The 13,308-nt window shown below is 54.0% G+C and overlaps 1 protein-coding gene across 1 annotated transcript; it reads right to left on the bottom strand.

Annotated features, from left to right (window-relative positions):
- Positions 1-5,858: 5,858 nt before the first annotated feature.
- MLN (motilin) lies at positions 5,859-11,870 on the bottom strand. The gene is made up of 5 exons (XM_052648214.1): positions 11,754-11,870; positions 9,495-9,605; positions 8,051-8,159; positions 6,157-6,303; positions 5,859-6,046 (listed from the first exon to the last, which is right to left on the bottom strand). The coding sequence occupies exons 1-5, from the start codon at positions 11,868-11,870 to the stop codon at positions 5,859-5,861; spliced, it is 672 nt and encodes a 223-aa protein (XP_052504174.1).
- Positions 11,871-13,308: the final 1,438 nt, after the last annotated feature.

Here is a 13,308-nt window from a genome sequence, read left to right as displayed (position 1 = left end):
AGCCAATCAGAACTCAACACCTAACCCCTCACCAGATAAAACCTCAATAAAACCCTCCACCTCATCAGACCCGGAGACTCCCGTTTTTCGAATTTTGCGCGGGAGAATACTCTTGATAAGCAATGTAACTCAGACTTCAGGGCTCCTTCCTGCGGCCGCTGCGTCGGTGTCGGCGGGAGCCCCAGCTCGAGCTTGGTAATAAAACTCTCTTGCTTTTGCATCAGATACCGGCTCCCGGGTGGTCATTGGGAGATTTCCGACTTGGGCATAACACTTCTCCCTGTAAGACCAAGTGTTCTTTCTCTCTGAATCCTCCACCCTTTGGTTGGGTGGAGGCATGGTGGTGGTAGTTTAGTAGCTAAGTCGTGTCCAACTCTTGCAACCCCATGGACTGTAGCTTCCCAGGCTCCTCTGCTAAGTCGCTTCAGTCGTGTCCAACTCTGTGCGACCCCATAGACGGCAGCCCACCAGGCTCCCCCGTCCCTGGGATTCTCCAGGCAAGAACACTGGAGTGGGTTGCCATGTCCTTCTCCAATGCATGAAAGTGAAAAGTGAAAGTAAAGCCACTCAGTTGTGTCCGACTCTTAGCGACCCCATGGACTGCAGCCCACCAGACTCCTCCATCCATGGGATTTTCCAGGCAAGAGTACTAGAGTGGGGTGCCATTGGATTCTCCAGGCCAAAATACTGAAGTGGATTGCCATTTGCTTCTCCAGGGGATCTTACTGACCCGGGAATCGAACCCAGGTCTCCTGCATTGCAGGCAGATTCTTTACCTGACTGAACTAAGAGGGAAGCCCTAGGAGGGAGGCATGGTAGGCACTCAGTAAAGTCATACTGAATTGCCCAATGGTGACAAAACGTTACCTGCCATATCAGTAAATGAAGGATCTAGCCACCACGTTACAGCCTCCCCTGTTGGTGATCCCTGAGGGAACGCAGGGTGGAATGCCCACCAGCTAGCAGTCATCAAACTGCAGCCACCCTCAAGGTGCAGCTTGAGGAAACTTTGGATGAGAAAACACAGGATACTAGCTCCAGATAACTGAGGCGCATATCAAAGGAATAATTTCAGTAAACTTAGTTTCTTGTATCTTCCCAAACATAGGAAAGCGCTAAATCTCTTAATTTGAGATATCTGGTTTTCTTTTATTGACAGTAATCTTTTGTCACGCCTACCTGGTATTGTTGTGGCAAAAACTCATATCATGGCTTCCCCCTCTTCCTCTTCTGAACAGCTTTCTCAGGGTTATCTGAGAGGCTGTCTCCTGGGCTTACAGTCCTAAGAACATCCACCAAATAAAACATAATTTTCAACTTTTACTGGTGAAAGAGGAGCCCTGCCAAGAGTGGGCAGACAGAATCCTCTGCCTCTCTCCGTGCTTGGGGAGGGCTTTGTTTGGGTCGTGGATTAGACCCCAGGCAGGCTCTGAGACCCAGTACAACCTAAGGACATGGTTGGCTGGCTTCTGTATTTTTCTGACTTTTCACTCACTGATATTGAGCCCCAAGGGGGTGCAGGCCCTGCTCTTGGCCAGATGTTAGCTCAAAAGGAGCTCCTTCCATCCCATCATGCCACCGCATCCCATCATGAGGGCAGAAGAGGCACATGCCCCTGGGCTCTGAGGGGCAGTTCAGGCCAGCGGGAGGAGGCTGTGTGGTCAGATGGTGGGGTTTTTATAAGGAGTGATGGGGAGGGGAAGGGGCTTCCCTGGTGATTCTGATGGTAGAGAATCTGCCTGCAATGCAGGAGACCTGGGTTCAATCCCTGGGTCGGGAAGATCCCCTGGAGAAGGGAATGGCTAGCCACTCCAGTGTTCTTGCCTGGAGAAATCCATGGAGAGAGTCCATGGGGTCCCAAAGAGTTGGGCATGACTGAGCGACTAATACTGTAACTTGGGTAGGGGAAGGCTCCAGAGATGTAGTCTTGTGCCGCCTGTGGATTTGGTAGGGGGTTCTCAAGTCCCAACTCCATCACTAGACGTGTGATCGTATCCAATTAACATTTCTAGCCTGTTGTAAACTTTATAGGGTTGCTATGGGGACTGTGTGTGTGCTACGTCACTGTGAGGATTAGAAGAGGCAATTTGTGTAAGGTGCTCAGGACACTGGGCTTCCCAGGTGGCTCTAGTGGTAAAAAACTAGGCTGCCAACGCAGGAGGCCTGAGAGACAAGGGTTCCATGCCGAGGCTGGGAAGATCCCCTGGAGGAGGGCATTACAGCCCACCCCAGTATTCTTGCCTAGAGAATCTCATGGACAGAGGAGCCTGGCGGGCTCAGTCCATGGGGTCACAAAGAGTTGGACACGACTGAAGCGACTTAGCATGCACACTCAGGCACGTGCGTCATAGTGTTTGTACATAACCCATTTGTCTGCAGCTTCAGTGCTGTGTGGAAACTCCCACCTGGCAAGCTGACTGTACGAAGCTCTTAGCAGAGAAACCCGAAGAGAAGCGTGGGGAGTGGCGACAGATGGAAGTGACACTGTGCTGCGTGGTCTTCCTTGAGCCTCCCTCTCCCTCTTTGTCTTCCTTCCACATGGACCATCGGCCACCTTTTCCTAACGCTGATTGCCAGCCTCATAAGTTCCATTCCCTTTCTATGCTCCAGTTCCCTTTGCCCCTTCCGCCGTCTCCCCTCCTCCTCTACAGTCCCATTGCCCACCCCCACCTTGGCCCCACCCGGGGCCCCAGTGTTTGCATTCCCGCCACTTGCTCTCTCACGGGGCATTTATCACTGGTCACACTGCGGGGGGAATGACAGCCTCCACTTGGTCAGGCTGCTGAGTTAGCCTCACCATCTCCCCGGCTTAGCTGCTCCCATGTGGTGTGATTTCTCTCACCAAGTGTTGTTTTCCTTTCCTCTGCCTGTGTTTGCACGGAATGCCATGAATTTGATATAGTGATTGCCTAACACACGTACCACATAATAGTATTTTCTTTCTTTCTGAAGCACTGTTTGCATGACAAATGAGTTGGTAACATTTGCGCCTCTCCTTGCAGCTGTGCAGTTCAATATATAAAGAATGAGCCTTTCAGTATCAATACTGGCCCTGTGTATTCTAAGAGGGCTTGAAACTGATGCTTAAACAAACTTAATGTTACAGCGTTTTGCAGAGTTACGGTCTATTTCCACACAGTGGATCTTGGGGAGATTTAAAAAGCTACTGAAATGGAGCTATCCCCAGGGGTGGTCCCCAGTGTGGGCTCTGTCCTCCTTCTTTGTGTGTGGGGTCCTGGCTACTGCTACATACACCCAGGGCCAAGTGGCCCACAGCCCTCCTCCAGCCCCGCCCCAGCGCTGTCTTCCCTCCAGCCTAGAACCCAGCATGTTTGCAGCAGTTGCCCCGCTCCCACCCTACACTGGGCTGCCTCTGCCCTGCTGGGTCTAGCAGGACTTTGGGGTCATGTGCTATATACTTACAGCATATTTGCTGATCATGCTTCCCTCCCTCCCACCCCCAAGAAGAAGCTTTTCATTCAGAAGAAGATTTTTCATTCAGAATCTGAATGAAAAATTCAATCAGGAAAAAAAACCTCGTGAAAAGAGAAGAAAAAAACCTTAAGAGTCAATGTTCCTCCAGGTCTTGGGCCTCTGCGTTCTCCTCCTGAACACCCCACTCCTGTCCACCCCCTCCCTCGACTGATAGCCCTTCAGGGCCCTCCGTCAACACTCCCCACCCTCCACGCGCTGCACCAGCTCCAGTGAAGCCCGTTTGGCCTGCTTTCCTCCCAGCGGCCGTCCCCCTGCTTCTGTCCCTTGGTCTCAGTGCTCCTTTGGCACCACTGCCCCGGTTGTGTCTCGAGCCGCCCTTGAGGCCCCTCCAGGCCCTCTCGGATCCGCCTCTCTGTGTCTCTTCCAGTTCTGCAGCTGGGCCTGTATGGGAACACACATTTCCAAGATCAGGGCAATACTGCAAAGTCAACGGCTGTCCTGCGTGCCCTCCTTTCCCATCACTTTGTTGTGGGTTTTTTAAAATAAGGCGAGCAGTTCGAGCAGCTCAGGCTGTGGTCCATCTTCCTGATTTATTAAAGGCAAAAGTGGGAAAACAAGCTCCAATGTCTAAATCTACTTTGTAACCACATCCACACATTTAGTGGAGATGAGGGGCCGCTCTGAGGAAGCTCTGAATTCCCAGGGGGCTGCCACACTGCTTGCCGTTCTGCTGACCTCTCTCTACATTGGCAGAGCCTTGTAATAATAACAGGCATAAATCTTTTAGTGGATTCCTTTCTCCTTCTCCTCCTGCAAAAAGCCCTACACAAATTTATCAGGTCCTTAAAGATGCGCTGGGACCACGGACTTGCCCTTGACCCACCTTGTCCCCAGCCCCAGGATCCCTCTTGGCTATTCTGGGCTTCCTTGGGACCACAGCATGGGTGGCATCATACTGGGGTGGGGCTCCTGGGAGAGTACGGCTGGAAACGGAGGATGTGGGTGTGATTTTTGGCTCAGATTTGGACTGGGATGGCCCCTGGTCCGTCCAACATCTTGCTAGCTTGTCTCAGTATCCTATCTCTCTAGGTCAATGAAGGGGCAAATAGAGTCACAGAGACGTGTCAGAAAGGGGTTTGTGAGCAATTACGTCAACTGCTTTTCAACATCGGCTGAAAATTAAACAAAACTCTCACTCTTCTGACCACTTTTACACTTTGATATCTGTGAGTAAGAGTTCCTTTAGCAGCATGAAATACATTCTCCGATGTCAATAATGAATTGTGTATGAAGAAAAATGTAATGCTTTCAGAACATTTTCTTTTGGGCTTTGTCCATGATTAGATTATACTAAATTATAGAGTACAGATATCAAGCAATTACTCTTTGCTTTTAACTATTCAATTTCATGGCAGATCCACGTAGTGCAGTAATTATAAAATCATACCGATGTGGCTACTGAGAAAATGCCTCATCCTGTCTGTCTTGTGAATCTAGGCTCCGGTCGCCCTATGAATTACCCGTGGTCCTAAGTGTAAAAGTACATTTCAGATGAAAACAGGTAATCTGTAACTCTGTAATTGCCAGGTGACTGGAGAGATTCTTAAAGGTTTTGCTGGATAAGCCTCACCAGGATGTGGGGAGAAGAGGCATCTTTGCCCTCCTGGTTTCTCTGGGCACGTCCCCTGTCTGATGCTGCTAGGCCCTGCTCTAGGCATCCTCTAGCTTTAGTCAGGAGTGTGTCTCTCTTTACTTCTGTTTTGTGAAAACATGATCCTTTTGTCCTTGGCTCAGCTCAGAACCTCCCCAAGCTACCCCTCTATCCTCCAGTTTTAATTCCTTCCAAGACAGTGTCTGTCCTGTAAGCAATTGAGTCCGATCTCCTGGAAATGGAGGCGCTTATTTAAAAAATAAAAGAATTATTTGAGCCGATGGTGAGAAATCGAACACTGGCAGGAGGAGGAAAACTGAAGAAGAGAGGCGCCGACACATCTAAAGAGGCGGCCAGGGCGCCATGCATACAGAAGCAGGTGTTGGCTGAGTCCCGGTTCTGGCTCATTACCGGGAAGCACAGCAAAGGCCGCTGGGTGAGGCTGGGGGACAAGCCGGCTGCGGCGCGGGGCTTCCAGCGGGGCTGTCCAGCGGAACGGACAGCACCCTTGCGCTTCCCAGGTGCTGTGCTTGCTGAAGCAATTCCCACTGAAAAAGATGCAGACCAGGACTTCCCTGGCCTTCGCAGGGTGGGGGGTTAAGACTTCACGCCCCCAATGCAGGGGGCGCGGGCTCCAGCCCTGGCGGTGAAATCAAATCCCGCATGCCCCGCTGCAAAAAAAAAAGAAAAAGGATGCAGACCATCTGGGGTGAAATCTCCCAGGAGTCTCATTTCCCTCCATGGCATACGTTTCAATACTGCTGTGCAACCCTCAGGAGCTTCGAGAAAATCCCCCAGAGGGTGTGGGGACGCTGGCCCCAGAATTGGGCGCCCCCTGCTGGTGACGGGGCAAGATGGGCTCACTGTCGGGGCGGACCCCAGCAGAGGGCGAGGGGAAGGCGCGAAACAGGGACGACGAGAAAGGGAGCCTTTTCTTTTCCTGCTTCTCTGAGTGCGTTACTGACAAGCGGAGGAATTTAAGGAAGCTGGGAAGGGCGAGGCGGGGTCCTGGATCCGGTCCCTGCAGTCCCGCGCTTTAGAGCGAGATTCCTGTGTCTTTTCCTCCGCACCCTCCGACGTGCCCTGCTGCAGCCCGCTCTCCCCATTTTTTAGCGGCTGTCTTGGCAGTGCTTCCCGGGATCTCGCAGCTGTGCTTGGGTTGATCAGTACGTGCGTCGGAAACTGTGGGGGCGTGCACCGTGCAGGCTCCGGGGCCTCTGTAAGGTTGAGGGGAGAGCGTGCAGAGCACCCCAAACGAGGGTCCTTTTTAGGGCTGGAGTCGTGTCTTCTTTCGACTACTAATCCAGGGCTAAGCCCTTAAAGTGGCAGGAGCGGGTGGAAATTCGGTGTGGGCACTGTTTAATTGCTGGTAACCTATGGATGGAAGGAGCTGTGCTTCCTATATGGCCCCAGTTTATAAATAAATGAACATCCATTAACGTAAAATTAAATTACAGTGAAATTTCCCATACAGTTTTGTTTAGAAGGCAGAAATAAGTGGGTTGGCTGTGTAATTCTGCCGCAGATGCTGGAGCGTGTAGTCACATGGTGATAATAATAATTTGCTTTTTGCTGGTGTCCCATCCCCCAGATCTCAAGGCAGATATTACCACCTTGCTTTCCAAAAAGGCTCACTGAGGTTAAAGGGCTGGCTAGAAGTTACCCAGCAAGGGGTTGAGTGCAGAGGCCTTAAAACGCTTTGGTCCATTAGACCTCAAGTCAGTAAACAGAAAATGGACCAGTATGCAGGAGACCTGAGTTCCAGCGCTTGTTCTGCCACTGGCTCAGCATGTGGGCAAAAAATGCTATTTCTCTGGCCTCACTTTCCTCATGTAGAACAGAAGAGCCCGTGCAAATCTTATTCCATGGGTCTCATACTTGATCATAGGCGCACCATTTATGGCCAAACCCTCTCTGAGCTTTATTTCCCCCTTTATGGCACGACCAGAATCTGACCTTTGTAAATTAAAATAGTAAATAAAAGAGTCATTTCTGTATATTTCATGATTTATTTGCTGGCGGGGGATTTGTTTGGGAGAAGATGTTTTCCTTCCAAATCCAGTGGATGAGCTGTGCACATTTCTGGGTCCTCTCTGGGTTGGGGGGATCCAAGTTCTGTCCACCTTCTCCCCTGAGTGGCCTGTCACTGGGCTGCTGGAGAAAAGCAAAGGAGGTTTGCAGCTCAGAAGGGTCAGCAGATCCATTTATGAAACCACCTTGTGAATCTGTCTGCAGGTCTGAGGAAGGAGGGGAGGTCTGGCCAGGTCTGCCTCCAGCTTTCTGTGTTGCCTGGGGCTAGGAATTTAACCTCCCTGCCCCCAAACAACACTTCCTCCCCTCTCTCCTCTCCTCCTGGGGACTAGGAGAAGAAATTAGTAGCTGGTTGTCAGATAAGACCTAGCTTTGCACCAGTGACTCAGGCTGACCTTGACTCAGGCAATGCCAAATGGGGCTGAGGACTTTGGTTGGCAGAATGAATGGGGTGGGGTGGGGTGGGGTGGAAATTGCAGGCTTTTGTGGCTACTCTGCCCCAGGGTTTCCTTCAGAGTCACCATCCAGACCCGGGGGCGCCTGGGGAGGGAAGGAATGGCTCTCTGCAGAAGGAGGCTTGCGCTCTTTGTCACTTGTAGTCCCCTGCCAGGCAGAAGCTAGGGGAAGGGGTCTGGGGCCTGGAGATGCCCCTGGCTGGGGAATGAGGCTCCCCACCTGCGACGGCCGTCTGAGCCCCACCTCCACGTACACCACCACCCCTTTCCCGCGCCGCCCCTCTCCCCGACCGCCCCAACCCCCGCCCCGTGATTAGGCTCCCCTTGGTGATGGGGTGTGGTGGGGGAGCTTGCAAGAGAAGACAGCTTCTGGTTCTCAAGGGCAAAGCAGAAAAACAAATGACAGCCCCCGAAATCCTACTGGGCTACGCTGCAGGAGGTGAACCCGGAGGTGTCCACCCACCCCGTACCCCCATACCGTTTCGGGAGGATGGCAGCACCTTGCGCAGCAGCCCTTCCAGGGTGGCCTGGTACTTTTCCAGCTGCCTGGAGTTCATCCTCATTCCAATTTCCACAGGAGCAGTCAGCTGTGAAATAAGGCAGCGTTAACAAGAAGGGAGCGCAAGCCGTTAATCCCTGGGTGCCTACAGGTGGCGGGCTGGACTGCAAGGACCACCGCCCCCCCACTCCTCCCCATTCTGGGGGGGGGGAGAAAATGGAAGGGGTCTGCTGGGAATTCTGGCCCCTCCCCTCAATCTCACCTGGGGCCAGAGCCTGAGACCAGCTGAGAGGGAGGAGGGTCACCTCCCCTCCCCTGGTGGGGAGTCTGAGGAAGCAAATGCCCTTCCCCTTCCCCTGAATTATAGCTAAAACGTGGGAGTCTTATTAGGTGCCAGGTGTCCTTCTAAATCCTGTTAAGCCCCTCAATAATCCTATGCTGCTAGGTAGAGACTACTAGAGCTCCCATTTTGCAGATGAGGAAACTGAGGACAAATAGCAGTTGAGTCACTTGCTCAAGGTCATACAAGGTTCCAAGTAGCAGAGGGAGAAGGGAACCCAGGGGGCCTGGCTCCAGGGTCCATGTGGGGTCCCATAGGCTACCCTTGGGTGGAGGAGCTGTCTGGAGGCTCTCCACCCGTGTGAGGGGAGAGGGGCAGAGCCAGGGGGAGCCAGCTGATCTCACCAGCACCCTCAGAGCTTCCTGGTTCTGTGCTCTTGCTGCACAAGCCAGCAGGCAGACTTGGAGACCCCCTGACCCTGGAGAGCCATGGTGGAGGAGTCCCAGGCCCACTGCCCCTCCTCCTACCCAGCTCACCGGGGGTGGGAAATGGGCTCAGGAGGCCTGAGGACAGCCTTAGGGGCGACTCTGCAGGCTCAGGCTTCCAGCCCTGCTGCCGCTCGACTGGATGACCCAGAATGGCTCTCATGGTTCTGGGGGAAGGAGAGGGGGCAAGAGGTACCCATCCCAGCTTGGAACCCTCAGCAGCCTCCCAGGCCCTGCTGGCCTCTTTGCCCTCTCCAGACCCTCCTGGGCCTCTAGGGCCTCAGAGCGGGGCCTCTGCACTCACTCTTCTTTCTTCTGGGATGTTCTTGCTCTAGCTGTTTGCATGGGTGGCCCCTTCTTACCCTCCAAATTTCAAATCAAATACCACCTCCTCTCCCGGGGGAGAGAATAGGGGAGAGGCCTTCCTTCCCCTCCCCCGCCAGCCCCACTGTCTATCCTGCCTGCTTATTTGGTGCCTGAAATGATTTCTTGTCTCATCCTTCGTGTCTGTCTCTCCCTCCTAGGATGGAGCTCATCACCTTAGTGTCCAGCTCACAGCACATGCTGTGATGCCTGGGGGACCATCCCCCAACCGGGTTTCTCTGCACTCCCTCCCCCGCTCACTGATCCGTCACCCCCCACCCCGTCTTCTGCTCACCTCGATAACTTCTTGTCTGTCTTCCCGGGGCTCCGCAGGGTCCGCAGGGCCCTCCTCTGACCTCTGCTGTACACTCAGGGATTTCTTTTGCCCCTTGTACCTCTCCTTTTCCTAGGGGCCGGGCACAAAATCGTGTAAAACTCACCCTCCCTCAAACACTCGTGGCCCTTTGGGGTTCCTATTCGGAGTGCTAAGGGGCCTGACCCCCCCAACCCCCAACAGGCCAAAAGAATCCCCTTTCCCAGGCGCCTCTCTCCCAGAGCGTCTCAGACACCTGGTGACCTCACATCATATTTGCCCACCACCAAGTCAACCCAAAGAGGAATCCTTCCTTTGTAGTTCAAGCATCACACCCAGGTTGTTACTGTTAATTAAGTTAAGATGCTAAAAATAATGGCTGCCCATCCTGCATATTAAGGATGAAAATGTGTTTTTCATAGCAAAGAGCTTATAAAAAAAAGATGGCAAGACGGCCCAGCCTGTGAGGGCGCCATGGGGTGGCCCAGAAACTGGAGTCCCTGGGAGGTGATTTATAAGAGGCAAGACAAGGAGATGAATTATGGAGAAAGGAGTCTGCAGCTTCTTCATAAAAATCCCGGTGCCTGGCAATTACGAGGAGGAAACCACAGAGCAGATAAACGCCAAGCACCCTCTCACTGCCATTTTGCCAGTTCGTGTAGCACCGAGTTTGGCTCTTTCTGTCCAGCCTCTCATCTTGCCGGGCATCCTGCTTGCCAGGCCCCCGGGCACCTAGGTCAGACCCAGCCCGTTTCTTCGGTTTTTCTGAGGATGTTCTGGGGGTTCAGCTCCGGGCCTGCCCCGAGCAGCGGTGATGCTGGGATGGTCGGTCGTCGTTTCCACAGTGGCAGGCGGGAGGAGGTGGGTCTAGGGGATCTCCTGCACCTATTCGCAGCCCTCTGTGTCTTCTCCTCCCCTGAAGGGGAGCTGGGTCCCGCCTGGCCCCTGTAAAGGACGCCGTTCTCTGTGTCTGTGGCAATCTGCCCTGGACAGAGCGTGTTGCTGCGGAGGCTGCACCTCAGGGCCGTGAGACCCCCAAGAGCACTGGTCATGTATGGGTCCCTGTTGGAACCTCAGTCTCAGACACATGGGACACAAAGCCCCATTCCTTCATCTCACTGGAAAAGAACGTGGAAGGGGGGGCGGGCGGGGACTTCTCTGGTGGTCCAGCGTTAAACTTCGCCTTCCAATGCAGGGGGTGCAGGTTCGATCACTGGTCAGGAAGCTAAGATCCCACATGCTTTGTGGCCCACAACCAAAACATAAAACAGAGTGTTGTAACAAATTCAATAAAGACTTTAAAAATGGTCCACATAAAAAAAATGAACAGAAACAGGGAATTTCCTGGTGGTCCAGTGGTTAGGACTCTGCCCTGTCATTGCTGAGGGCCTGGGTTCAATCCCTGGGCAGGGAACTAAGATCCCACAAGCTGTGCAGCAAGGTCAAAAAAAAAAAAAAAGAGAGAGAGAGAGATCGAGAGACAAAGGTGGAAAGGCACTCAGAACTCCGTGACATCTAAGGTAAAAGGCCCAGGGAGGCGGGTCTAGCAGCCGTTTTCCACAGGCCGCACCACCTAGGTTCCACTAAGCCTGCCCTGTTTTCTTCTGGGTTCTAAAGAGAAGGAGGCTTTGGCTGCCACTCCCTGGAAAGGTACCTGTGAACGTTTGTGCCCACCTGTCCCTGCATCCTTCTTTCTCGGGGCACCCAGAGCAGGTTCCCCTCTTCTCCACCAGCCCACCGTGTTTCTGCTTCCCTGAACTCAGAGCATACTGTCAGCATCACTTCTAGACAATTAATCACATCCTGTCTTGTGACATCTCCCTGCTTTGTTTTCTATCCTGAGTGAGTTTGTCATGTTGGTGCCTTGGCTCCTGAGTCAGCTCCTTGAGGATGGGAGGTTCTGAGATTTCCTTGTGTGTCTGACCTCTCACCCGGGGTGGCCCTCTGTGCCCCAGAGATGCTCTGCAAATATTTATTGGCTTGTTAATTGAAAACTTCCCCCGAAAGGATGGCCAGGGATAGGAAAAGATGTCACCTGTGGGAGCCACTGACACCTTTGTGGTACTGGTGAAGGAGAGAAGGTGGCTGGGCAGATGGCTGGAGCCTGGGGTTATCTGGAGTCCTTCAGGCTCACCTCAGTGTCTCTGGCATATCTGATTAAACATGGGATGCTTGTCGTTGAGCAGGCTTGTGGGTCACCTTGGCCACACTGGGGAGGCAGGCAGCCTGGGAATATCTTACTTGCATCCTCTGGACTTCGCCGTAGGTGAAGATGGGAACAAAGCCTTCCGTCTGGGAGGCCAGCATGGCGGCTGCGTGCACTACCAGCAGGATGGCCGTGGCCTTGCGGGACAGCATTCTGGAGCTGGACAACGATAGGGAGCCCCTGTCACCCAGTGTAGGGCTCAGGGACAAACCACTGCATTGGAGGCAGGCGCCCTCACCTCTGGTCCACGCCCCACCTGGGACTGTGTGATCTTGGGCAAGCTGCTTACCCTCTCTGGATTTGGGCCTGGTGTGGGGCTGTACCAGAGGAGCTCAGAGCCCCTTCTCTGCCCCAAGCCCCCGAGAGAGGCCACCCTGCCCCCTGGCCACACCGGAAATGTATCATTCCACTTGTTGGCCCTTCCCTTTGTTACTGGGGAGGTCTTCTGGCGTCAGCTGAGCTAATGAAGCAGGAGCACCCCCATATTGCAGATAGGCAGTAAACTCTTAGATTATCAGCAGAAGCAAGCCCCAAGATCAGAGAGCCCTGCCTGCTCCCTGAACCAATTAGCAGGGTAAGAGGGATGGATCCAGGCCCACCCAGTCCTGCCTGGTGGTACCAGGCCAAGACCCAAGGTCTAGAGAGGAAGGGGTTGAGACCCTCTGCCCAGGTGCTGCAGAGCCGGATGGAAAACTTCAGCTTGGAGCTGCACGGAAGAGCAGGGCAGGGTCCCCGCCTCTCCGGGCCGGCACTGGCTCTCACAAGCGCCTCCTCAGCACCAGCAAGTCTAGCTGCCTGCTGGCCGCCATCCAGAAATAACCTCCTTCCTGTAACCCCCAGACCCCCCAGATACAGTGCCACCAGTGCTGGCAAGGTGCCAGCATAAGAGCGTGGGGCTTGTCCACATCCCAGAAGTGGGTGTGTCGGGAATGGCTGGCGGGACCTAAACTGCCAGGGAACAGGCGGGCATGGGGACCACCAGAGTGCAGAGCTGAGAAGGGGGCGGGGTCAGAATGGTGCTGGGGCCGGCCTGGCTGATTCCTTATGCTAGCACACTGGGTCCCACACACTCCTCACACCCGCCTGGGAGCAGATGTAATCCGAGGAGGGGGGAGACCTGCGGAGGTGAAGGGACCCATCTGAAGGCAGTAGGGGCTAGAGGCCGGCCCTTCTGAGGCCTGGTGCACTCGGCCTCTGCCCACAGAAAAGGGAGACGGGCACCGGGCACCGCACGGGGCAGAACCCCCGAGCGGGGAGGGGAGGCTGGGGGCGGCCTCTGCTGCAGCAGGGGTGGGGGATTACAGGGTTCAGATAAGGAGCTTCTGGGGGTCAGCTCGACAGCCCTTGGGCAGGGGATTCCATTGGGAGGAGAGGGTCCTACCCCAGACTGGCCCCCGAGCTTCCCTTTGGGTCTGACTTCGACCATCCCTTTGGAGAGAATCTTCCAAGGCTGCGGACTTGCTCCTTGCCTCGCCAGCAGGGCCCATCTCCTCGGCCATCTGAAGGCCCCCTTGCCTTCTCACTCTCTTGCTGCCCCATCCTACGTGGTCTCCCAGTGCTGCTGAACTCCAAGAGTAAGAACAGGAGGGC

This window comes from Budorcas taxicolor, chromosome 11 (genome assembly GCF_023091745.1).
Source record: "Budorcas taxicolor isolate Tak-1 chromosome 11, Takin1.1, whole genome shotgun sequence".
NCBI classification, from domain to species: domain Eukaryota; kingdom Metazoa; phylum Chordata; class Mammalia; order Artiodactyla; family Bovidae; genus Budorcas; species Budorcas taxicolor.
The sequence above is the reverse complement of the archived record's forward strand: the minus strand, read 5'-3'. Positions and strand labels throughout refer to the sequence as shown.